The sequence below is a fragment of the Halichoeres trimaculatus genome, unplaced genomic scaffold (genome assembly GCF_033239565.1).
Source record: "Halichoeres trimaculatus isolate MK-OKI-2021-1 unplaced genomic scaffold, fHalTri1.1 fHalTri1_scaffold_1, whole genome shotgun sequence".
Lineage (NCBI taxonomy): Eukaryota > Metazoa > Chordata > Actinopteri > Labriformes > Labridae > Halichoeres > Halichoeres trimaculatus.
In genome coordinates, this window is record NW_027437179.1 from 32,135,604 (window position 1) to 32,161,052 (window position 25,449).

General features: G+C 40.2%; 1 protein-coding gene across 2 annotated transcripts in view; it reads right to left on the reverse strand.

The window, feature by feature from the left end:
* Positions 1-894: 894 nt before the first annotated feature.
* Positions 895-25,449, reverse strand: part of necab3 (N-terminal EF-hand calcium binding protein 3) — a 56,533-nt gene continuing 31,978 nt past the window's right edge. The window contains exons 6-13 of one of the 2 annotated variants that reach the window (XM_074670893.1): positions 23,316-23,452; positions 19,926-20,047; positions 17,253-17,332; positions 11,485-11,538; positions 8,323-8,435; positions 7,754-7,831; positions 5,696-5,787; positions 895-1,901 (exon numbers count right to left, since the gene is read on the reverse strand). In XM_074670893.1, the coding sequence (XP_074526994.1) occupies positions 1,873-1,901; positions 5,696-5,787; positions 7,754-7,831; positions 8,323-8,435; positions 11,485-11,538; positions 17,253-17,332; positions 19,926-20,047; positions 23,316-23,452 (705 nt within the window). In that variant the 3' untranslated portion in view covers positions 895-1,872. The remainder of the gene's footprint in view (positions 1,902-5,695; positions 5,788-7,753; positions 7,832-8,322; positions 8,436-11,484; positions 11,539-17,252; positions 17,333-19,925; positions 20,048-23,315; positions 23,453-25,449) is intronic. The other variant, XM_074670902.1, reaches the window with a different exon arrangement.

Here is a 25,449-nt window from a genome sequence, read left to right on the forward strand (position 1 = left end):
CACAGATCCCAGCCGGATTCACTTATCGAGTTGATGACCAGCTTCGTAGTACAGCAGAGCTGGATGACGGAAATCCAGTGAAGTTGAGCGAGTTGTCGCAGAGTTATCCTGGATGACCAGCTTCGTAGTACAGGCCCCTGGTGTCTACAGATCTGCTTTTGTTTTTTATGAAGATGCTATTTGCTTCTGATGGGTCAGTGATGAAGAACTGACATCTACAGGCATGAGGTTTGTTGGGTTTGACTGGGAGCACTGGGGTAGTAGCTACTTAAACCATACACTTAGTGTCTGTCCAACATTCCCAGGACTACTATTTCATATTTTTTTTCTCCATTTTTTTGTCTATGTTTTCACCTCAGAAAATAAAAAATAAGGCCAAGGAGGTAAGGGTATTTGCAACACACCACCCGACCAGTAGAGGGCAGTAGAAGGAGGCCACTCACTAAAAAATCTTCAGCCAACAGAATGGAAGTGAAAGGTTTGAAAACAGTGCTGTAAGAAGTGGTTTGCCACCATGAATCTTTGAAATAGATTTGGGGTACCGCAGTTTCTCTCTACATACTGCTCATTTTGCTCTTTCATCACTGGTAAAAAAAAGTTTTCTTGCTTACTGAGGTGAAATAACACCCACATATAACAACTCACACTGGTTAACTTTAATCAGTTAAGATGAAATGTGAAATGCTATTATATCCCTATGAATAAAACTTTATGGTGCCACCTAGGGGAAACTTTGAAAAAATTCAGCCCAAGGATATTTGAACAATAAATCTGTTTTTATTAAAAACTACCAAAAATTGAGTTGACCCTTTTCCTTTCTCCAAAGAAAAGTCAATCAAAAGTGAATTTGAGCTTTAATGGTTTTATTAAAGTCACTTTGTAGTGTTTTTTTTTTTTTTTTTTAACATTTGGTTGCATACAATACTGAACAAAAACACAACAGAAATACGTCCATCTTATTTACAGGTTGAGTCATACACAGCTCAAAATAAATAAATCTTACATTAATTATATTTTCTGTTCATAACTTGATTCAATACAAGCCCCCATAAACCGTTTTCACCCTCTGAGAAACACTTTTTGTAGAGATAATTTTACATTTGAGACAGAAACGTGTCCCTAACTCTGAAGACAAAAAGATGAAACTCATACAAATAACTGACCACTTAAATATCAAGCACTAGATAGATGAATTTTTTTTTTCTCTGTGCACATGACAGTGGGAGAGCTAAAGGAAACAGTTCATATCATACAGCATGTACAGCCAGGATGGAAAGGATATGTTTTTGAAAGCTCACAGTCATCAGCATGCATGTTTGAGCTGCGGTAACCCTTCATCGTCTCTTCCTCTCTGCTTTTTCAAAACCCTATTCAACAGTAAACAACTCATCAAAAGCACAAAACACGGCTGCCATTCGTATTGGATTTGCTCTAGTAGCCTATTCTGGCGTGTTGTTTGGCGGTTTCTCTACCGACATAATTATCAGAAAAACAGCATGAGAGAGGAGGTGATTGCACAAGTGTGAGACTCGGTTATTGAAATAGAAAACCTTCAATAAAATTTCTATGTGAATCTGCCACTTTTAAGTGTGTGTGGACTGGCTATAGGGTGCAGCTACCTGCTTTAATATAAGCGGCACGATAATGAGCAGTTGCAGTAGGAGGAACTGTAAAAGATGCTGCTGGGGAAAGCTGGATGACGACATTGTCTTGGTCTCCTGTTGCTTTCAAACACATAGATGGATAGCTTTTGAATCTCTTCGCGTTTGTGTGCCCGTCTGTATGTAGTTTGTGTGTGCGCGTGGGAGGGCTGAAGCGCCAGTGTGTCTTTGTCCGTGTGACAGTGTAGGCTGTGGATGTGACATCCTTGGTTCAGTTGTTAGTCATAATCCACCAGGATGCTGAGGAAACACACATACACAGAGAGAGAAAGAGAGTTAGGTCACCAAACATTCATCTACTGCAGGACTCCTACGGGGGAAGCCACAGGGAACATTCAAAAATCATTAATCCAATATACATTTCATCAAGCTCCAATTCTCTAAATTATTAGCTGAGCATTTCCACTAGCAAAATAAAAAATGTGAATATTGTCTATTTCCTTTGGGGAAGATTGTTAAGCGATTCAGCTTCTGGTCGTAATGTCAGCGGCATATTTTCCTGCTCTTTTCAAACTTTCAACAAGATTTACTACGGGTTTAACCTTGTACTTTTCTTCACTCTCACAGAAATGCTTGCTTAAGCCGGCAGCATCTAAAATAGGCAATCTTAAAAAGATGGATAGAAAATAATATTCTTAAAACGCCTCACTGCTGATGTGCAAAATCTTGCAGGTAAACATTACTCTGTAACTGTCAGTTGCACAGATTCACATTTCTGCACCTCTGAGCAAAGGTATGATTATTTATTTATTTGTTTGTTTATTTATGACTTTATTTCATTATTGATCACAGAGTCCTGCCTTTCTTGTATTTCTGATGTGCACCTCATAAACTCTTCTCCCTTCCAGAAGTCAGCACAGTGGTCTCCTAAATGGCCGAACGCATCTGAGGCTCAGGGCAGAGACACCAACTAATGATGTGTCTGAGTGAGAAAAACAGGGGGAAGCCTCAATGCAACCATGTTTCAGGCATCACAACAGCTATGATACATGGAATAATACGCCGAGGAAGAAACCAGCACCTGTCTCGCTAAGGCTGAGACTAGATTCACATCACTTCTAGCTCATAACATTTCATTTCCATCATACAAACAGTTTTAATGCTGTAAGTAACACTTACTCGGGACAAATTCAGAGACAAACTTACCAAATAATGTGACTCCAAAAAGGATAATAGTTTAGTAATGATCTATTTTGTCAAAAAAGGAGTAAGTTATATTTTGTGTTATGGCTCTGATGTAACAGCTCCCAGCTGTTCTACTTATGTATGTGGTGGAATGCCAAGCCCACTTTCCCTTCATTTCAAAATGTAGGCAGGCTGTGTTTTTTATTTTTAGTTGTATTTTTCTTTGATGTTCCGTTAAGTGTTTTCTCCTGGTGTTAGCACATAAAGCAGCCTATACCTGATTTCTGTTTACACCTGAGGTTGAATCTGTCAGCATGCGTACATGTTGGTCACATAAGTTAAAGTAAACAACTGCATACAGCAATTCATCAAGCGTTCAGCCCACGCAGCTAAATCACCATCCGCACACCTCCAATGCACACATACTGTAGATGCAGGAGTGAGTGATTTTCACACAAGCCATGATAATGCTCCTGCTGTCAGAGGCAGATTAAGAGGGCGGCAACGAACGCATCGGATGTCAGTATGAGCCGGAGAGCAGTCATGACTGATGCTTGCACTGCGGTGATTCACACCACTCAGCCATGTGTGGATCAGTCCTGCTGAGGAGACGATGACGTGAAGATGAGAAATAAAGATTCGTGCGTCAGCTGGAGGTCACAGTGCCAAGTACAAGGATTAATGCATGCTGCTCTCATTTTCAGTATGCAGGTGTTCATGAAATATGGCAAGACATTTCTCTAGATTCTGTGCTTTTGCAATGTTTACTCCTTTACAACCTGCATAGTGATCCGCTCCACTGGCTTGGTTTCAACAGGCAGCATGAACAGAACTTATTAGATGAAGCCTCAGTACACACAGATGGACAGTTTTAGTACATCCAACATATCTCAGCAAGCCTAAAGCATTAATGCAACAAAAAGAAAAGGACTTGATGTACTAAAAACATTTAAACTTGTCTTCTGGCTGGCTGGGGGGACTTGAAAAGAGGAAAAGAGAAGAGCCAAGTGGATGAAAGCTAATGTTGTAATTTATAGCTTAGCCTGAATTCAGATGACACATTCAGCAGCATTTGTATTTGGACTGATGATGATGTTAGACAGTGGCCAGTGGAGTTACAAAAGACAGCTGTGGTAGCTGTCTAAACTGGTAAAAAAGAAAGTGGTGACTCTACCATCTGACAATGACTGTTACTGATGCCTAAAGATGTCACTTATGTTTTTCAACAGGGCAGTCTGGGGGGATGGGCGGAGCTTGTCCATTCATAATAGACTTGTAAACTAAGCCCCATTTCCACCAAGTGGTTCAGTTCGGTTCCTCTCGGTATGGCACACAATTTGTGGTATTTTCACGGAGTAATCCAGGGACAGATCCCCCATTGAGATGAACTGTCCAACTTTTTAGGACCCTTCTGTTGGGGTGCCAGACAATCCGACCCCAGAAGATGGAGCTACAACACTGCATTACGTTAATTGCTCTAAAAAAATCGTCACTTTCTATGCAACAGCAGCTGTATTTCTCTTGGCGTCACTCAGCTCTTTCTAAAACAAAGCTTGATTGTGCTTCGTAACAAAGAGCCACATGGTAACACAATGTTTCACCCCATTACGCAACTGACGTGGCTACAGGCATCCGACTTACACACCACCTACTGAGAGGGGGCACGGTTGGCTGTGGAAACACAAACTGGATCAGGTTCGACTGATACAACCTGTATCAAACTGTACTGATCCAAACTGGACTGCTTGGTGGAAACAGGGCTCTAGAGTACTGACAAACTGACCCCTGTAGGTGGCAGCAATGATCTCTTTGGATGAGAGATCAGCACAAATTTTGAGAAGACGATGCAAGATGACAGAGACAGAGACAATGACAAAACATTACAAGTCGAACAAGTTTAGGCAGCTCACACTCGAAGAAGATGACAGAAAAGATGACAGTGATCTTGGAGATGATTAGAGGATGAAGCTTTGGAGACAAGCACTAACATTTTTTTCTGAATTGGAGGGGGAATATGGGGCAAAACTAATGAACGGAAAAAGGTAAAAAAAAAAAAGGGGGGGGGGGGATGTTCTTTTTGTAGTTTAAATAGAACAGATAGAACACAATATTCTTTGGGTCTTGAAAGATTGGTCAAGTGCTCTAAAAAAGCTATCAGTATGGGGCTCGCTGCACTTGGCTGACACAGGCCAGCTCTCCTTGTGATAGCTTTTCTGACGTCACCTATGATTCAACAGCTCAACAGAGATTCAAAACGACAACAGCAGTCCAAACAGCACAATTTCCATGTTACTACTCTTAATTATGTTTGATTATTAATCACTTCCTCCAGGCTGCACTGGATGATTGGCAGGTTTCTGTCAGGTCCAGCAGGTATAGTCAATATTTAATCTCAGTCATCAGCGTGGAATGAATGTAAGCAGATCTCTGACGTCTTTAACTGTATTTTTCAGTCCAGACTACTTCTCTAAAGTTTTCCCTTACATAAAAGGGATTGATTTTGACAGAAATGTGTTAGCAAAGCCCTGTTCGAGTGACCTGGCACAGTGTGATCACAAATGACTCTGACACAGAAGAGAGATGATAGATCACAGAGGCAATGAGCCACTGTGGAGACAGAAAAGTCAGATTTGCAAGCATCATCCCGGCAGCCAAGTAATGTTTTTCTAATGTGCCATCGCTCTGCCAAAACAGCCCATGGTCCAATCTCTCTGCTAGCAGCGAGCAAATACCAGGATGTTTTTCAGATGACACAGTCGTTTACACATTTGAATAAACTAACCAAGGCAAAACACAAGGAATATAAAAAAAACTGAACATTTCTTTCAGTCTCCTGTATTTTATGTGATTCATTCTTCAATAACACCATATAAACACACTTGAACACACTCAGGCACACATGTACTGACCTGGGAGCAACATAGTAGAGACGATCTCAGCATCCTCCAACATGTCAATGACACAGCGCTGGAAGTCTTTACTGCTGTTGGACTGCAGGTAGCTACAGACACACACAACAAAGGATGAAAGGGTTGTTGAAAGGAAAATAGAAAGCTCTACTGTGATGAATTCTTTTCTGCTGATTGTAGTCGAGTTGACACAAACTGTCTCAATCAGCTCTACTTTTTCTCTCTTACCAGCTAAGACTGCTGCGCAGTATCCATGAAAGTATCATTGTTTTTAAGTCTGCTGAATTAGCATGATAACAAGTTTCAACAAGTGGAAGTTAAAATCTCTGAGCTTCTATCCATGGGTGATTTTGACGTGACCTGTTCAGCTTGTCTCTAGTGTTGACAGTTAAGCCCCGTTTCCACCAAGCAGTCCAGTTTGGATCATTACAGTTGAATCAGTAAAAACTGATCCTGTTTGCGTTTCCACAACCAACCCTGTGTCCCCTCTCACTAGGGGCTATGTAAGCAGAATGCTAATAGCCATGTCAGTTATGTAATAATGACGCCATAGCAGCACAACACAGTGAACCCTGCAAATAAATTCAACAAAGAAGAAAAAAGCGACACAGTAAACAAAGGGCAATGATGGAAGGAAAGGCACCCAGCAATTAATCTTCTTTGTGATTGCCACGTGGCTCTTTGTTACAAAGCATAACCAAGCTTTGTTTCAGAAAAGGCTGTGTGCTGCCAGGAATGTTAAAACTGCTGTAAAGCAGTAATTGACGATGCTTTTGACCAATCAGTGGATTGCAGTTGTAGCTCCAACTTTTGGGGTCAGATTGGTAAGTCTGGAAGCTCAACAGAAGGGTCCTAAAAAGTGGGATGGTAAAGTTATTCAGGGATCTATCCAGTGGAAACACCAGAAAATGCGTGCCTTACCAAGCCAAACTGAACTGAACCACTTGGTGGGAGCGGGGATGTAATAACTGTCTTTAAGGAGCTCCAAATACCTGTCAAGGTATTTGGACCAATCAGAATCAAGCATTTAACACAGTTGGATGACCAGCTAGTACAAATAATTAATGCCCTACATACCAAAAATCTTCCTTTAAAACAGGATGTTAACATGTTTGACTTTGATGTTAAGTTTGAAATTTTAGTATGGGTGTTGATGGGGATTACTCATGTTTGGAAAGCAGCCTCAAGTGGACGTTTTGGGAACTGCAGGTTTTTGAACTTCTGCATTTGCTCCATCCTTCAGTAGAGAATGTTCCTGCCTGGGTTATATGAGATACTAAACCTGCCAGAGTACCTGCACAGACCTACTGGTAAGGGAAGCTATGCTATGCTATCACTGTTGACAGGGCAGTTTATGTCATGACATTAAGAGCAATTTAACAACACATGACCAGACACTAATTTCTGGGATGTATTTTCATAATATCCCTGGTTACTATTCCCTCAGCGTTTCCTCATAGTGGCAAAATATTATTACTTAATGTCAATATTGACATCTGTCCTCTGTGACAGCCATTTTCTTTTGTTTTAAATTAATACTAAAGAAAGGATGTTAAAACTCTATCTTGTTTCTGGGATATGCACGCTTTAGTTTCATTATGATTACCATGAATCTAATTTTCAGCTCAAATTTGTAAAAAGGACAAGAAAGATCTCTTAGGGATTTAAGAGCATGAACAGCGGGGAATTTCCATTTCTGTTCCCATGTTTTACCAAGCAAGTGGTTAGAATGATAGATTAATATATTCATTGATTAGTGCAGGGCTCAGGCAGCACTTTAAACGTGTGTGTGTGTGTGTCTGTGTGTGTGTGTGTGTGTGTGTGTGTGTGTGTGTGTGTGTGTGTGTGTGTGTGAGTGTGTGTGAGTGTGTGCATGTATGTGTGTGTGTATCTGTGTGAGAGAAACACTATGCAAACTGGGAGGTGGGCCATCTGCTCCTCTTCACTGATGGGGAACATTTTCATCAAAAAAGTTAACACTGCCAAGCAGTCTGCCAATATCCCTCACACACACACTCTCACAAAAATGCACATACACACACAAAACACCATACTGACCTCATCCAGGAGATGCGGTCCTGCCAGAACTCATACATTATGTAACACGACTTCCCCGGGAGCTTCTGAACGGACACGCTGACAGGAGAATGGAGATGAAAAGTAGAGTGGGGCAAGAAGAGGATACAAAGTGAAGGAGAGTTTACACTCTGAGAGGATAAATTACACCAAAAGTTTCACTCTTCTGAGAAATGTCGGATCAGGATGGTGAAACTTCTTGCGAAGAAGCATTAAAAAAAAATTAACCCACAACATGACTGATTGTATTAGTGATAATTATTTAAAAGTTATTGAAATTATATTTTTTAATGAGGCTTCTCACAGTTTGAGGCCACTTTGAAAAGCTGTGTTAATGTGGGAGGATAATGGTTGATGAAATTTCAATGAAAACCTAAATCAGCAGTAGCTTTCCTTCATTGCCTCTCGGATTTATGATGATCTTTCTCAAAGCTGACAATTTAAACACCTCGTTGAACACTGCACATCAGTTTTCTGAAGGCCACCTCTGCAGCAACACCTGATGCAATGTTTAAACATATTTCTTGTCATTTATTCAAGCAAACACTCACTGGAGGTTGTCAGAGTGGGCAGAGGTGGCATCAATGTAGCATTTCAAAACTTTCCGGAAGTTGTCCAAATCTTCGGTGGTCACTGACATCTGTCTCTGGACCAGCAGGATGTTCTGTTGGCAGAGAGACAGAGGACAGAAGTGAGGTGACCCATTAAGCAGCTGGCTTTCTGGAAAAGACAGGTGTGTGTGCATGTGGGTGGGTGTGTGTGTGTTTTTGCAGATCCCATCCACCCCTGATGTTGAGGCATGTGTGCAGATTTTATCGAGATGGATGATTTTGAAGCCTTTTAGTGACTGATTGCACCTTCTTAAGGGAGCTAATCCATTTATAGCTGACAGCAGATGGGATGTAAATAAACTGATGATGCTCTCAATTAAGGCTGATATTTACTGCTTAATTAATGTGACCGGCACAGGGCACCAATTTAGTTACAAAGACTTCACCTGTGTAGAAAACAAGTTAGGATTGCATGAATTATTTTAATACTCTTAATCAGATTGTATGATAAAGATGCATGACATGGTAGCTCCCCAAAATTGAAGCCAAACATTTAAAGCTCCCTGTGCTGACAGACTGTACTACGGATCATAAAGTCATAAGATGAGACATGGGTCTACTGATTTGTTACATCTAAAAATGTAAAAATAACAGAACATGTCCAAAACATGGACATAGCCTCCACGACACCACCCATCTGTCCGTGAAATGAAGCCAATGCAGCCATATTTAATATGACACCGGCCGTGAGTTTCCTTTCAAACAAATACAGGGCGCCCAGCAGTCACATGAGCTGAGTTGTGTCTCTGATTGGTTAATCAAATGATCCTAATAACTTCCAAACTGCAGAGTTAGAAAAACAACACTCACCATACAGTGTGTGCCGATAGTGAAATCAGCACTTTAAACCCAAGCTGTTATTTGAACCAGGCTGTACAGACTTCTAGTCTTTCTGCAGCCAGCCTCAAGTTGAATTTCAATGAACAGCAACCTTCAGCACCTCTGCATAGGCTTAATTTTTACTAACCAGATGTTGCCCCTTGACTGCTACCTTGGACCATCGTTTTAAACAGTAGTTGGGGTGTTGGGGGCTATGTCAGACCAAAACAACCCAACATAAGCCAAAAAGTCCCTTAGTTGATGCTGTGTTCTCTGTGTCTCACTGTGCTGACTCTGATGAGGTTGAGCTTCATGTAGACATGCTTAATGATGATGTAGGCATGTGCCTTGAGTCTGGTTCACACTGGAGTAGTGGGACCACAGGCTGTACGCACTGCAGGGCAGCAGTTGTGATTGAGTACGGCATGGTTTTGGATGGCTAGTGTTGGATGGCAGTATGACTGCACCCTAAACTTACAAAGCCAAGACTGCGCCCAAGCTAAAAACTTGGCACTTCTTCAACCCTTCTGACAACCAGCCCATCTCTGTGGTAGAGAATGCAGGTTTTAATCAGCATTTTGATTCATTCTGCTGTGTTGATGCCATGACTCTACATTGTAGACACCGCTCTACTGGTCAAACATTCAAAAACACTGTGGGCAGCTCTATTGCCTCAACAGATACAAGTATCAGATTGGGACTTGGTACCTGCAGAGACTTGATATAATCATCCAAAAATGAAAAATCAGCTGTTTGGCATTGGCAGAGGAGTATGGCAATTTTTTATGGGCACAACTCACAGCTATGCTGCTCATCTCACAAATGCATGTTCCTTACAAATGTGGCACCAATTGAAAGGGAAATAAACAGGCTTTTCAACAGTATTACATTCATTACTAAGAAGGATTGTTACAAGAAAGAAATAACCAACCAAACACAAATTCTCCTACTCAGCTCAACAGCCAACTCTTCTGAAACTTAACCAGGTAAAATTGTACCACAGATATCTTTCATAAACCTCTGTCTCATAAGCACCTGTTCTCCTCAGCATTCTCCCGAAGGAGTGAAAAAAGAAGTATTCAGGATATACTTTTCTTTTTTGAAATCAATATGCCCAGCTGACTGGTAGCATTTCAATGTCCTCCTCTGGGATATTTGACTCTGAACTTCAGTCCTTTGCCTGGGACGTGATCTCCCAACGCACCACATCGACCCAATGCCCTCTTCACTTTCTCAGCAACTCAATGAAGCAGTGAGTCACCACTGTGAGAAAAACAAAGTGAAACTTATCTTAATGTCTTTTATGTAAGTATTCTGTCTGGAGACTTGAACCTGTAGCCCTGAAGAAACATTTCCAGTTACATGAAGTGTATGGAGAAATAACTTTTAAAGAGTTTTGTTTTGATCTGTTACACTCCACAGTTTCTTAAAACGGCTTAGAAATAAGTGACAGCACATTCTGTGGGTGTTTTCAAATCTTGAGAGTGGCTCATGAATACATTTTTTTCCAAGTGTTGCCTTGTGAATGTAATGAGGCCCTTGTCATATACCGCCTTGAGGCTTGCCATATACCGACTTGATGTAATAATCACGCCTTATACAGAGAGATTAGAATGGCTTGCACAGGTGATTTTGTTCTTTTGGCTTGAGACTGGAGCCTAGGTGCTACTTGACTTTTGAAAATAAGGGCAGTGAGCAAGCTTGATGAGTAAGACACATTTCCTGGAGAGAATGATGCAGCTGGAAAATGAGCCAAAATTATATCTTGTCAGCTTTCTGGAACATACTGTAACTACTGGAGGTGAACATAATCAGGAAGGGTTAAAGGAGAAGCGCCTGGAGGAGAATCACAAGGTAATTATTTACAAAGTGTTAATCAAAATGTGAAAATGTCTTCTTAATCAGTAGTCTAACAGTAAAGAGAGACATTTTTAGGGTTGTAGTTTGCTGCATTTCAGTAAAACCACTCTTAAGTCTGTCAACACAGTGCTGTCTGTGTAAACCTGTTTAAAGATGTCATCATCTGGTTTGGCTTGAGCACAATTTGTGTCTGAGAGCACAGCATCCCTTTTTTTTTATTGTTGTTTTTTTGTGTAGCCTTCAACAAAACAATCAACACAAAATTTGGGCAACAACTACAAACTGTGAATAGTGAGGGCCATGATAAAAATGAATTTAATGACTGAAAGAGCTTCACAGCAGTGTCTTAAAGCTACCCCCCACAAAAACAAAAATTGTTAAACCAAGTGCTTCTCTATGGATCCTTAAGCCATGCTGACTTACAGACTTGTACGTGCTGGCCAGCGTGTCCTCCTTCAGTGGCTCCAACTTGGGACTCTGAAACAAGGAAGTAAGAAATATAAGAAGGATCATTCGGAACTGTGTAAAAAGATCAAGCTATTGGTGTGGCAAAGTATTGCAGTATTTGTTTCATTGACAAGAAATTAATGTTACTGTCCCTTGTGCCATAACATTAAATATACTAAAAGTGTCATATCTACCTTATAGTCCTGTAATCACAAAATTCTCTGTTCACTCTCTGCTCTGTAGTTATTACTTTTTGGCAATTACTTATATTTTTATAACCCCATTTACTGTGTCACATCAATAGATCAGAATATTGTGAATAAGCGCATCAACTTTAGTAATTCAATACACAAAGTGAAACTTAAACATTATTTTGACTCAATCAAAGTGAAATATCTGAAGCATTTATTTGTTCTTTTAATGTTATGATTATGGCTTACGGTTGATAAAAACCCACTTTCAGAACCTTTAAAATCTATAATAAGACCTAAGACCAGTAAAAATGGATTTTTAATACAAAAGGTTGCTTTGATAGCAGTCTTCTGCTGGTCTGAATTCCTGACTCTTGTTTCAGTCATCTTTGTCTTAACACTTAATCAACCCTCTCTGGCCAATCAAGAAGATTTTTATCATGGTCATTTAACCAGCGTTTGGTGATTTTGGCAGTGTAGGCAGGTGACAAGTCAGACAGTTCTTGTGAAGTTTCCCTGAATTCTTGAATGGGGTTTACTTGACAACCCACAATCCCCAAGGCTGCGGCCATACCTGTTGCTTGTGTATCTTTTTCTACCACACTTTTTCATTCCACTCATCAGCTATTAATATGCCCTTATATGCATCACTCTGTGTACAGCCAGCTTCTTAAAGGGGACATATCATGCTTGTTTCTCCTTTTCACTATGCCAGACTAGGATGCCTGTAAAGCATTTCTGCCCTCAGTTCAAGTCATTTAGTTCCTTCATTGCCCCACAATAGCGTTCTCAATATCCCCAGTTTAGGTCATTCTGAAGATCTCGTTGAAACGCTCTGTTTCAAAAATGACCTCCAGTAACCTAGCAATGTCACAGCCCTTTGTGCTCTGATTGGTCAATTCTATCAGAGGGGTGGAGGGGATAGAGTCAGGGGGCGGTTTTTGCAGCATGGCAGTATTTACAAAATCGCCACATTGAATGGAGCAGACCGAGCGAGTTTGCTGTTTGCCAAAACTTCACCGTAAGGCATTGATAGCACTAATAAAATAGCAGAGTGTAGAATATGTCCTTTTGTATTGGACCCCGAGTCAGACCCAGACGGTTCTGAAGCTCAGGAGGAAGAAAATCCACCTGGACACAGATCATCTCAAGACGCTTCAGTGTGGTGAGTCAAACCGGTACCGTAACATGTATAGTTTATACGTGGAAATATAGGCAGACTTCACCAATAAACTATTTCTATAACAGGGCTCCATCCTGTCCCTTCACTTTTCTCTGTCTGTTTTATCCATCATGCTGAAAGTGTAGTCTAAAGATCCTCTACCGTCAGTTCGTCACTATGTTATTACCGCCGCATTATTGTGGCCCAGGTTCACAGTGCATGTCAGAACAAGCATGCAAATATCACAGTCTCACAAGTATTACCTCATCTGCTAAAACTACAGTGTTTTGACTGCTAAGTCACCATGTAAAGCTGAACTGCTCAGCAGAGCAGAGTCCCTGCATCCAGCACTCAGTCAAGTTAGCCAGAGCTAGTAGGGAGCTTTATTTATACTCGGCTCTTGGTGGGTGTATCCCTTGGTGGGTTGTGTGACTAACTGACTTCACAGAGGAGGAGCTGCTTTATCAGATTACTCCAATAAAAAGAGAGGATCCTCGTGTCGTCACTGAGGTCGAAATCTCGAAGCCAAATGTCAATGTCCTATTTTCTGAGGCATCAAATATTGTTCTAGGATATCAGAAAAAATACAATATCTCATTTTTTGAAAATTCAGGGGGTGAAAGGTCTTGTTTTCAACTTTATTTTTTATATGTAAGTATTAAATCACGGATCACCATGATATGTCCCCTTTAAGCAGTAACCTTTGGGGACTCAATGATGGTCTTCTGGACAACCAAGTCATCCTCACGACTGTGTTGCTAAGTGAACTAGACTAACCTGGGAAACCTTTGCAGCTGTTTCCATTTAATTATCTAATATAATGACACCCCTGTCAACATTTCTTTCTCCCTCCTTTCCCTCTCTACATCTCTCTTTCTAACAGGGCTAGACCAGTTAGTGTTTTTGGAGAGTGTCTTGTGATAACATTTGTTATGATTTGGTGCTATGAAAATAAAGATTTATTGATTTACAGTGTGTGTGACATAAGGGGTTCAAGATATTCAACTTTTCCTTGATATTTTCATTTTATGAGACACTGAATTCTGGGTTTTCATGAACTGTAAGCCATAATCATCACAATTAAGACAAAACAGATTATTAAATTTCTCTCAATTCATTATTTTCCACAATGTTAACCAAACTGTCATAAAAAGTAGTCACATCATTATTTCCAGTAAATTATGCTTGTGTAGTGCAATGAACTGCAGTGTGTATCTCATCATGACTCATGTCTGTGTCACATCATGAGGTCTTCACCAACACTCAGCTCTATTAACCGATAATCAAGATGAGACGGAAACATGAGCGCACTTCAGCTAGATGTGATAAATTGCAAAATATAATTCAAAAAATTAAAGTCTTTAGTTAAATCACGGCATTTTGAAGACACTGAAACTGCATGATAAAGTTAAAATATTTTATTTTGACTTTTACTACATTAAATAATTTTTCTGTTATATGCTATAGCATTTAACATATCAGAACGAAAGTAATGGGCGCTGATAATTTGAGCATGTTTGCAGCTGTCATGAACTTATATCTATTTACAGCCTGCAGATAGAAATGGGACACAAGTGTGTAAATCACAGCAGTTACAGCAAGGCATTTTTCTTTTTCTGCTTTGGCAGAATAATAGTACATGTCTTTACCTCTGAGAGTTATCATTTTTATGATATTCCCAGCAGGGCTTTTAAGGTTCCATCCATTCAGTATTACTCCTGTGTTTCCTGTGTGATATTATCAGAATGATCCGATAAAGTCCATCATATCACACTCCAGCACACAGATTAAAATCATGTAGCACAAGTCGACGAATGTAATTCACTTCACACTATTTATATCTGCAGCCCATATCCACAGGGTATATCCTGTATGCAGTCTGTAAAGATAGGATGTTATGGATTATGATGCATATAACACCAAATCTTTCCATCTCAAAGGTTATGGTTGTGTATGTGTGAGTGTGTACAGGGAACAGAACCTCTCAAGAAGAAAACTCATTCTGTTGCGTGTGAGAGAGCAGAAAGGGGGCGAGATCGGGCAGGAAACATGTGTGATGTGTTGATGTTGAGGTGTGGGTGATGATATTGCTCTCAGAGAATCCTGCAGGTTATGAATTTCCTGCCCTGGATATTGCAGTCTGAGCCTGTCTAGGCTGACAAATCTCAAAGAGTGGAGTGAGAAAAAGGGCTTCAGGAAACAGAGTGGAGAAATGAACATCAGAAGATGGAAATAACAGGAGTTAATAAAGAAGAGAATGGAGTGAAAGAATGACACAGAGCAAAAGTTGGGGCAGGGGAGCGTGAAAGAGTTTTCAAAACACAGGATTGAGAACGGGTTGTGGAGCGTAGACGATGAGATGAGACATCAGCAAAACTTCTTTTTACAAAAACATTGATTTTACACACTGAGTGCCCCTTTGTTGTTTTTTTATGTGCACAAATACACAAGAAACACGCTCTGAAGTGCAAAACTACAGAAAATGTGCAACATGGAACATTGAAAGTAGATGGTGTATACAGACAGCCTGACTAAAAATAAGTCTGTTCAAGCAGGTGGTGTTTTTCCCGCACTAGCTGAAACGATAAAACCACTTCTCTGGCACTTTGCGCCAGACATAATGATAAAAACACAACACAAAAGCAACAGAAGCAGGTGCTGTTAGTCTTACACAACACTGTGAGCTCGACACAAAGTTGTGTTTGTAAAGCTAATGCAGTGCACTTTTCCCCTTTTTTAAAATCAGGTGGGAGGTTCGTGACGATGCAACAAAGCCTTGGTTCTTTTGTTAACTCCTACTGATCTGATTCCATTACCGGATAATAAAAGTACTGCCCGGATACAACCTCTGGAATGCCACCTGAGGATTTGTTCAATGGCTTTCATTTGCCTTGGTTTTAGGTGGACTGATGCAGTGTTTAGCATTATTCCTGGTTCAGCTGGAGCCTTTCCATGTGGAGTTTGCATGTCCTTTTTTCCATGCAGCTTCCTCCCAGTATCCAAAGATGTGCTGTTTTAATAGGTAAGTCAAGATTGCAAGTGTGCATGTATGAGTGTACGAATCGTTATTTGTATAGGAGTGTTTCAACACTATTTAGTTTGATACAGAACGGTGCAATAAATCCTGACCTTACTTTCATTTCTATACCCAGCTGTACTCGTCAGTGTTTCCCCCAGGAAAGCTCTGGAACAACTTAATTTTTGTTTCAGCAGATTCGACTGTTTTCATTCTGCCAGTAGTGACTCTCAGGTGTATCTCGTGAGCCAAAATCTAGACTGAATAAAAAGTAATTCTGCAAAGAGGTTTCAGCCTAAACACACAGTAAATTAAATATTTAGGTCTGTACTTGTTTTGTATTGGAAGACTTTTCAGAGCACAAAAACTTTTTTTTTCTCTCTTACTCCTCTTGCTTTCACACAATGCTGCTGCTCAGAGGTTGTAGGGATAGATGGTCCCTTCCACAACTTTGTTTTTCCAAAGAGGTGGTAAACTTTTGTCGGAAAAAAAAAAGTTACATACGTTATCTGCAGATAAGCTTTGTTTATTAATAAATGTCATCAGGTTACCGGATAAATCTCTTCCTGTGTAATTTCCCTCCCCCTTGCATCCATCTCTGTTCTCCTCTCCCTGCTCACTTCATGTCTGAGTGAAGCACACTTTTTAAGCACCCCACCCCAAACACCTCAGTCAAAACAAAAAAATTCCTGAAATGAACAAAAACTTGCATAAAACAGTCTTGAATTTCCCTCCGGGGATTAATAAAGTATGACTTATCTTATCTTATCTTATCTTATCTTATCTTATCTTATCGTAATCATTCACATTAGCTTTACACACTGGCCTGATACTATGTTCACTTCTTTTGTAGCTGAAAGATGACTGCTAAGTAGGGATGGGTACCTTTCACATTTGAAACGATACGGTACCTATACCCGGTACTTGTCAATCAGTACCGGTACTCAACGGTACCATTTTTCGGTACTTTCTGTGTTATAGTGGTAAAAAAAGATCAGTTTATTGAAGAATAAAATACTTTTTTTTTTTCAATTTAACATATTCATTCTTCAATATATAACCTTGCAATGCTGTGTTCATGTCCAGCATAGAAAATCTCCTACTTTTCCACTCCCTCACAGTCACAAGGATGCATTTAGATACCTAAATATGGTACCTTTTGATTTTATGTTGGTATCGTTACTCGGTACTTTTGACAGAATTCGGTCGGTACCTATAAAAGTACCTCACTTGGCACCCATCCCTACTGCTAAGAATTTTTGTTTCAATGTTAGAGTCACATATTCAGTTATCAGAGTTTAACCTTTCGGATAACTTTTTACTTTTACAAATGCAGTGGAATCAAGTTCAGAGTATACAAGGAATAATGCTGTACCTGACACTCCAGTTTATCCAGCAGTTGCTGCAGCCTGCTGATTTGGGAACACCAGTTCTCTCCATCTTCCGTATTCACACCTGAAGACAACATACCGGTAGTCATGGACACAATCAGAAGAATGAAAGAAGCTAAGGATTTCCTCACTCTGTTTTGCTGTGATTTTTGCTTGAGATGTCAAGAGATCCTGTTCAGTCATGTCCAGACAAAATGTAGGAGGGGTGGTGTGATACTCAAACACATTTCTTTTTTAAGATTAAATCAAAAATCAAAACCCTAAAAAAAGGGTCCTTGTACATGAAGACATCAACAGTCAGTGCTTTTTCATTATTTGCTGAATATCGCATTGCATAGTCAGTAACAGCCATCAGGCTCAATTTAGAGGAACTGTTTCTGGAAAAGTTCATCTCTGTGGTTAACCAAATCCAGAGGTGAAAGTTTACTACCTCGGCCAAGGAGGTTATGTCTTCGGGAGAGTTTGTCTGTCCGTCTGTTTGTTTGTTTGTCTGTGAACATGATAACTCCAAATGCAACGAACAGATCTTGATGAAAATTTCAGGCAATGTTCAAAATGGGATAAGGAAGAAGTGATTACATTTTGGAGGTGATCCGCATCACATTAAAGTAGGACTAAAGTGTTGTGCAACAATCACAATATGCTTGGAGAGGTCTGCGCTCTCAGTGCTTTTCTAGTTGAAGACTGTAATTATGCACAAGTTAAGAAATAACAGTGATGGGATCATTCATTTGAATAAAGTACTAAACACGATCCCTCCTACTGACTGACTGTCCCACCCAAATCGCAATAAAGCCAAACTGTCAGAGTAAATACATATGGTTAAATAAATATATTCTGGTTTTATTTGGGACTGAAGACAGACTTACACAGTGCCCAATGTTCAAGCAAGTTATAACATTTTCTACCACAAAACTCAGAGTAAAAGCAGACTGAGTCGTCGACAAACTCTGGAAACACAAAAAAGACCTTTTAAAGTTTTTTCTACCTTAAGAATAAAATGTGACTCATCTCACCCAAAGTCTTCAGTTCTTCTTCAGTTTTCAAAACCCAAAATGACACTGAGTCACCCCTTTTTGTAGAAATGAATAAATTCAACATTTTTTGGCGTCATAGTTTTTTTTATTTTATTTTCAAAAGCTAAGCACCTTGAGTGGCTTATTGGAGTCTGTGTTTTATTGACAGCAGCTTGCAGGCAGACATAGTGCCTGTGCTACAAATCGGTGATCCCAACAAAATAAACATATGTGCTTTGTAACAACGCCCAGCTGGGTCAAGTTTTCCTGAATTGCAATTAAAATGTGCATTGTGTTTTATTTTGTACTCTGTCACTCAGTACAAACCTTAGAGCTTCAATTTCTCACAAGATATGTTGCGCAGCAGATAGAGCATTTTCTTTTGGATGTAGAATGTTAGATAAAAACTATAAATCTCATCTGTTATGGGGAATTATTAAACCAGTTTTTATATTTATTGTTGTTTTTCAGCTCTTATTCAACACTCCTATCTGATCAAAGGCACCCCCCCCCCCCCCCCCCCCCCCAAACAAAAAAACAAGGATTAGGAAAAATCGGTCATGTTACTGCTTGTCCTGATTGTTTTTTTAGATGAAAAAAGAGACATCTGTATTCATTTTGGTATCCAAAACCAAGAGAAAATCTCAAGGCCTTGAGAAATGAGGCCCATGCAGAAATGCCAGAAACTGCTGTTTTGAGGGTCAGCTTGAGAAGCTGACTACAGAAAAAGTGGGAGCCACCTACATACCTAACCAAAAAAGACAATTTTTACAGCATCTGCCTGTTTTCCAATTAACACAGAGACGAAAGGCCCACCTCTTTTCCTCATCCTGACTCAGAAGAAGCTAGGTTAATACCGCCTTTCTGGAAACTCATAACTCAGAAATTTTACAGTTAAAATCTCAGAGTTTCGACTTAAAGGCGTTTCAGAGAAACAACGACCTTGGTTTGAGTGCAAGGAAATCTGGTATGTAAACAAACCAACATGGCAGACATTATAAGCATAATTCTTAATCATTTCCATCATCAAAAGAGCTAATTTGAGTGAAACAGTGCATTAGGTTACAAAAGCTTATACTTTATATTGAATGGTATTTGTTGTACTATTGAAAAATATTTTGTATTGATTAATGCACTTAAAACTAGCTAAAGCCAGAGGCATTATATCATTAGAATTTTGTATCATTACACTATTATTACTATATTATTGTATTGTTTAGACAGGGATGTGACATCACAAGTTGTAACTCGAAGTACATTGATCTAGTTTGAGTTCACAGGTGGGAAGTTATGAGTTCGACTGTTGTTCTAGTGCATTTTCAAGAGTTGCAGGAGGGAAAAACACGAGGTCCAGGGTGCCTGGAACACAGCATTCAGCATTACAAATATGGCCACTGTCAACGATAGGCTTCAAAACTCCCTACCAGAAACAGATGGGTGATGTCACAAACACTACATCCATATATAATACAGTCTAAGTTTGAATGCTGCACTGCAAGCTGTTTAAGTTCGGATGAAAGTTTAAATTTAAAAGATGATGAGTTCAGTTTTTGTTTCATAGATTTAAATTTTTGGTACTAAAAGTGTCTTAATATATTTATACTTTTCCTTCATAATTTGGTTATCTTACATCCCTCTTACCTGAAGTCAGGATTCCAGAGCAGGGATCTGACGGCGACATGCACAGGTTATTATGAACCCTGCGACCACAGCGTCTGTCAATCCTCTCTGCTGCTGTCAGCTCAGGTGCCTTTACCTCTCTGCTGCCATGACAGCGGAGGAGACCCGGGGAAACAAAACATTAGAGAGAAGGAGAGAGACGGGTACTGTCAGAGGGGCATGTGTTGAGAAAAAAGTAAAACAGAAATTTGATCTATGGTCAACAGAAGCAGTCATACAGGGGTTGAGGAAGAGGAAATTGAATACAAGAGAGAAGAGGAGAGATGGAGAGGAGTGCAGGAGGGAGATGCAGGAAGGGGAGTAAGGAGGCATTAATAATTAATTTAAATCAGAGCTGAGACAGGTTACTGTAATGTCTGAGACACACACACACACACACACACACACACACACACACACACACACACACACACACACACACACACACACACACATAAAACCAATCATCTACTCTGATGTAGAGGGAGAAGTGTTTGCTGTCTGTAAATACAGGGAGTCAAGGACAAGTCTTTGGTGGTCATGAGAGTGTGACACTTGAGACTCTAACCCACAACGTCTGTGATGTGTGTGTGTGCACGTGTGTGTGTATTTTGGTTCAATGGTGTGTCCCTCTCTGTATCTAAATGCCCATGCACAACTGTTTGTTCCTATTCCCCTCCATCTCTCTCAAGTCTCTTCCTTTTGTTGTGCCCAAGTGAGGGGATGATATTATCAGTGTGTATGTGAGCGTTAGTGTGTATGTGTGTGTGTGCAGTGTCACACTGACAGCGCAGAGGGAGAGCATTGCTAGGAGCTCCTCCTGCTGAGAAAAGCCTGGAGCCCAAAGGCCACTGAAAACAGGCACAAATCCACTGCAGGAGAGCAGAGGGAGAGAAATAAGCGGTTTGCTGCAAGCTCAATATGCCTCTTATCCCGTCCATCCCTCCCACCTTTCTCTTTCTCTCTCACACTCACACACATTTTCTCTCTCCACAAAATCTATACCTATTTGAACAATCTTAAAAGAGTTATTTGTGGACAAAAACAGCTCCTCATTCTGTCCTTTTGTACGCCTCCTCTCTCCATTTTTTCCATTTATCTCAGACTTTCTCCACCTCTCATGTACTTTTTGTCATCATCGCTCCCTGTGACTCACTTGTTCTGTATTTCAATGTCATCCTTATCATCTTCTCTCCCTCTCCCTGTCCCCTTTCAATAATCCACCTTGGCTCTAACAGCTCCATTATTTTCAATAATACCAGTGTGGCAGCCAGAGGAGGGTCAGGAGAGTTCTGCTGAGCCATGCATGCAGATGTAAGCTGTGATGCAGGATGTGTTGGCCTCAAAAAGTGTCATTTCTGAAAGTTAGCAGACTCTTGAATGTGACCAGGAGTCACCTGATAACATATCGACTTGTTGCGAGACAGATTTCTACTCAAATACCCTTGATGAATTGTTTGTCTAAGCATCCTCAGTATTGATTTCCTTCAGGAAGCGATGCATAAAAGAAGAGCCTCTGTAGGGATGTTTGATATAGAGATCTGGATGAAGACTTTATTTCTGATTGCAAGACTGATCAAATAATACTGTTTTACTCACTAACTCATTTACAGTGACACACATGCTGAAGCAATAAAGATAAATTCTGTCGGTCGATGATAGAAGCGTTCAGCACTTTGACTGAAACAATGAATTTTAAGCAGTCATTAAGGCCTCTGGATGTCTGCAAAGTTGTGGCAGATTCAAAGCGCTGTTTTGACAGACATACCTTCCATGACAGCCCTGTGAGGTGAAGCTGGTGATCTTAACTGACAACTTTTTCATCTAAAATAGCACAAAGTAGCTCCCAGTTGGATTTTCTAGTATTCACTTTCTTCTGTCTCTAATATGGTGAAGAAGCAGAGATCAGCGGTGTACTTATCATGTAGGTATCACCCTCCTGGTGCCCCCATGTCTGAAAACTGCTGCTGAACTGGTCTCTTGAAAATCCCCTGTATCAGATAAGTTATTATTAAATGCCCTCTCTGGTGCCCTTTCTGTCGAAAACTCTAAAAAAAAAAAAGGTCTGGTAGCAGCTAAAACATGATTGGGTGTCCTCTGGGTCCCCTCGAAGAGGACAAAATGTTCAAAAGCAGCCTCAGAAATGTCCTTCAAGTAAATGTTGAAGTACCCCATCATATACTAGTGGTGAGACTGATAATGTGAAAGGGCAGGTAATGATAGGGAAATTTTAAATCTCTAAATCTTTGTTATTTCGAAGTTTAGAAAAAGAGTCAGACTACTCTCACCAGCCACTTTACCAGGTACCAGGTTGGACCCTCTTTTGCCTTCATAACTGCTTTAATTCTTCAAGGCATATGTTCAACAAGTAGCTGGAAACATTCCTCAGGTTCATATTGACATGATAGCATCACACAGCTGCTGCTGATTTAACAGCTTCACATCCACCAATCCACCACGTCCTAAAGGTGCTGGAAATATGCTTGATTGGCACCAAGGCACTGAAAGTGTGCCAGGAAAATATCCTCCACACCATTACACTAGCGGCAGCAGCTGCCTGAAGCATTGGTACAAGACAAGATGGATCCATGTTTTCATGTAGTTTACACCAAATTCTGCCCCTACCATTTCAATGTGGCAGCAGAAATCCAGACTCATCAGACCAGGCAACGAGATCAGCAGTTTGTTAAATACCCAGACCAACAACAATGCCATGTCCAAAGTTCCTTTAAATCACCTTTCTTTTCCATTCTGATGCTTGGTTTGGACTTCAGGAGGTCATCTTCAACACAGCTGCCATGTGATTGGCTGATTAAATATTTGTGTTAACTGGTGATGAACAGGTGCACCTATTAAGTGGCATTTACCTTTGAGCCCTGGCCCTTTTTTGGGTCCCTTCTAGAAAAATGACGTTCCCAAATTGATAAATCTATATATCTCTGCATCTACAAGGTCTATCTGAATCATTCTGGTGGCATAATAACACTTGTGAAATGTGTTCAGAGATGTCAGTATTAGTGTTTATGTCACTGGCTCAGAGTAATACTTAAGTATTACTCAAACAAACAGAAGGTTCAGTTGAAGTATGACTTGACTGCGTTTGAAGCTGAGTTTCTTCTGTTTCTGCATTTTGTTGTGGAGGAACCTCAAAATCCCCCAATTGGAGGACCTTGGGGTTCAAAGGGTTAAATTAAAGCTCAGAAACTGTCATTCTATGGCTATGTGTTAACTCCCTTTGTTTAAAAAAGACAGTTGAAGGTTGTTCATTGCATGAAACTTAGAGAAATACTAGTCACAGTTCAGAGACACTTTTGTATATATGGTCCCTATCTGTACAGAGGGAAACAGTCAGTGTCATGTTGCAGTACTCACGGAGCTGGGCTACTCTGCTCCTCTACAGCCTCCATAGCACACTGCAGTGACCTCTGCAGGGACAGCAGCTGACTGGAAGTCTCTCTGAGCATAAACCTGGTGACAAACTGGCCCAGCACACTGGAGCCCTGGTACTCCTGAGAGACAGAGAGTGGCACACAACAGAAGAGCTTTTAACAAAAGGAGAAGTCAACAGAGATGATATATGATTTGATATCTCCTCCAAAACAACTACGGACACTCGTGAAATGTGTGACAGCAGCAATTAAACGGGCTAATTAATTCTGAGAACACATGCATTATTCAGCACCGCATATCCAAAATCCAAGGTGGAGGAACTTAATAGCAGACATAATTGCTGCTTGAGTCCCCAAACACAGTCGTGATTATGCACCCTCCAAGGAGTGTTATTCACGCAGTGTGCTAATGAAGTAACAGGACAGTAGTTCTTTGTCAAAACTTAAAATGACGAGCAGACTCTTCTGGAAATGCACCATGGGAATAGCAATCCAGAACACCCTGTGACAGGCCACAGCTGCAAACTAGCGATTGCACAACTCTCCCTGGAGTTCCCCATCTTCGACAGCCCTAAAGAAGAGCCAGAGCCGAGGAGCAAGGTGATCTAATTAAGCTGGGATGCATAATTATTCGGCTCACATCTCTTCTTCTTTTCTCATTTATAAGAACGGCTGTTCTTCTTTTTCCATTGCGGCGCAAATCCCTGATTCCAGGTCGTTGACTCAAAAAGTCCAGAGGCACTTTTAAATGTCTTCTCAGCTGCAATTAACCAATGTGTTGACTGCATAGCGAAATGTTACGCTGTGAATATGCTTGCTCATTTATCTTTGTAGTTCTGTTTAACACGCTGGGAATTTTAGGTAACAACTGAGGAGCTTTATGCAGCAGCAACTTCATTTACAGGAACAGACTTTTATAATATAGAAACATTAGATAAGTCCTTGTAGCATTAACACTCAGTCTAAAGATATTTTAAAGGTAGTCCTGTCCCACCCACATGATAATTTGATGTAATTAAAAGTTAACAAACAGCAAACATGAACTCAAAAGACTGTTCCATTTATCAGAACAAAGCAGGCCTGGTTGACCTGATCTAAGAGGAATTAATAACATGTTTAAAGCAGTATTTTAATCACCAACAGAAAAAAGAAGATTAAATAAAATTGAATTAAATTCCCAATTTTAAAGAATACATTTCCAGATATATTGTTAACACAACAGTGTGACAAGGCTGTTGTACTTTTAATGTTTATTTAAATGTATTTAAATGCGTCCTGTTAGAAGTGTGTCCTTCAAGCCACACAGGTAGCATCAGGTGCATCCTTCAGGGAAGAATATCTTGAGATTCAATGCTCACTAATTCAGGGGGTAAACTCTCAAGCAACAGAGAAAGACACTTCGAAATGTTTTAATAGTTGGTGAAACAAATGTTATTTACATGAAAGAGGTGTTAGATCTTCAAATAGTTCCGTAAAGGAATGGGTTCGGGACGTGATGTTGGCAATGCAAGCTCATTAGCCAGCCAGCTACCTCTTGGCTAAAAGGGCAGCGCTTTGTGACGCAAGTTTAGTGATGCAACAAGAAATCCTCAGTGCAGTAGACAACTTCCTTTGGCTCGGTTTTTGGCAACGTGCAAAGCTTTTAAAGATGCACTCTTTGAAGCATGCTTCCTTTGAAGGGTTCTGTCCTACAGCTAGAGCTGAAAACAGCTAGCTTAGCTCTGTCCCAAAATAAGCCAACAAAATCATCCTGCTAACCTTGGTTTTACATCTTTATACCCCACTTAGATGAGATGTATGCTTTATAACAGTAATTCTAATTTTTTACTAGGTCGTAGGCCTTTGCCTTCAGGGAAAAAAATAAATAAAAAAAATATTATGTGCTTTTATTTTGAAGTGGGTTTTATTATGAAACACACTGATGTTTATTCACACGTTTTAGCAGTAGGTGGCATTAATGCCCTGTCATTCTTTATGACACCTGACATTTCAGACTGTAGATAATGACCCTATAAAGTTTTTTCAAAACAGACTACTCCAGAAATGGATTTTCTTACATTAAGGACAAAGGTGGATAAAACTTTAAGAAACAAAACTGAACCATCTTTTCACTGAAC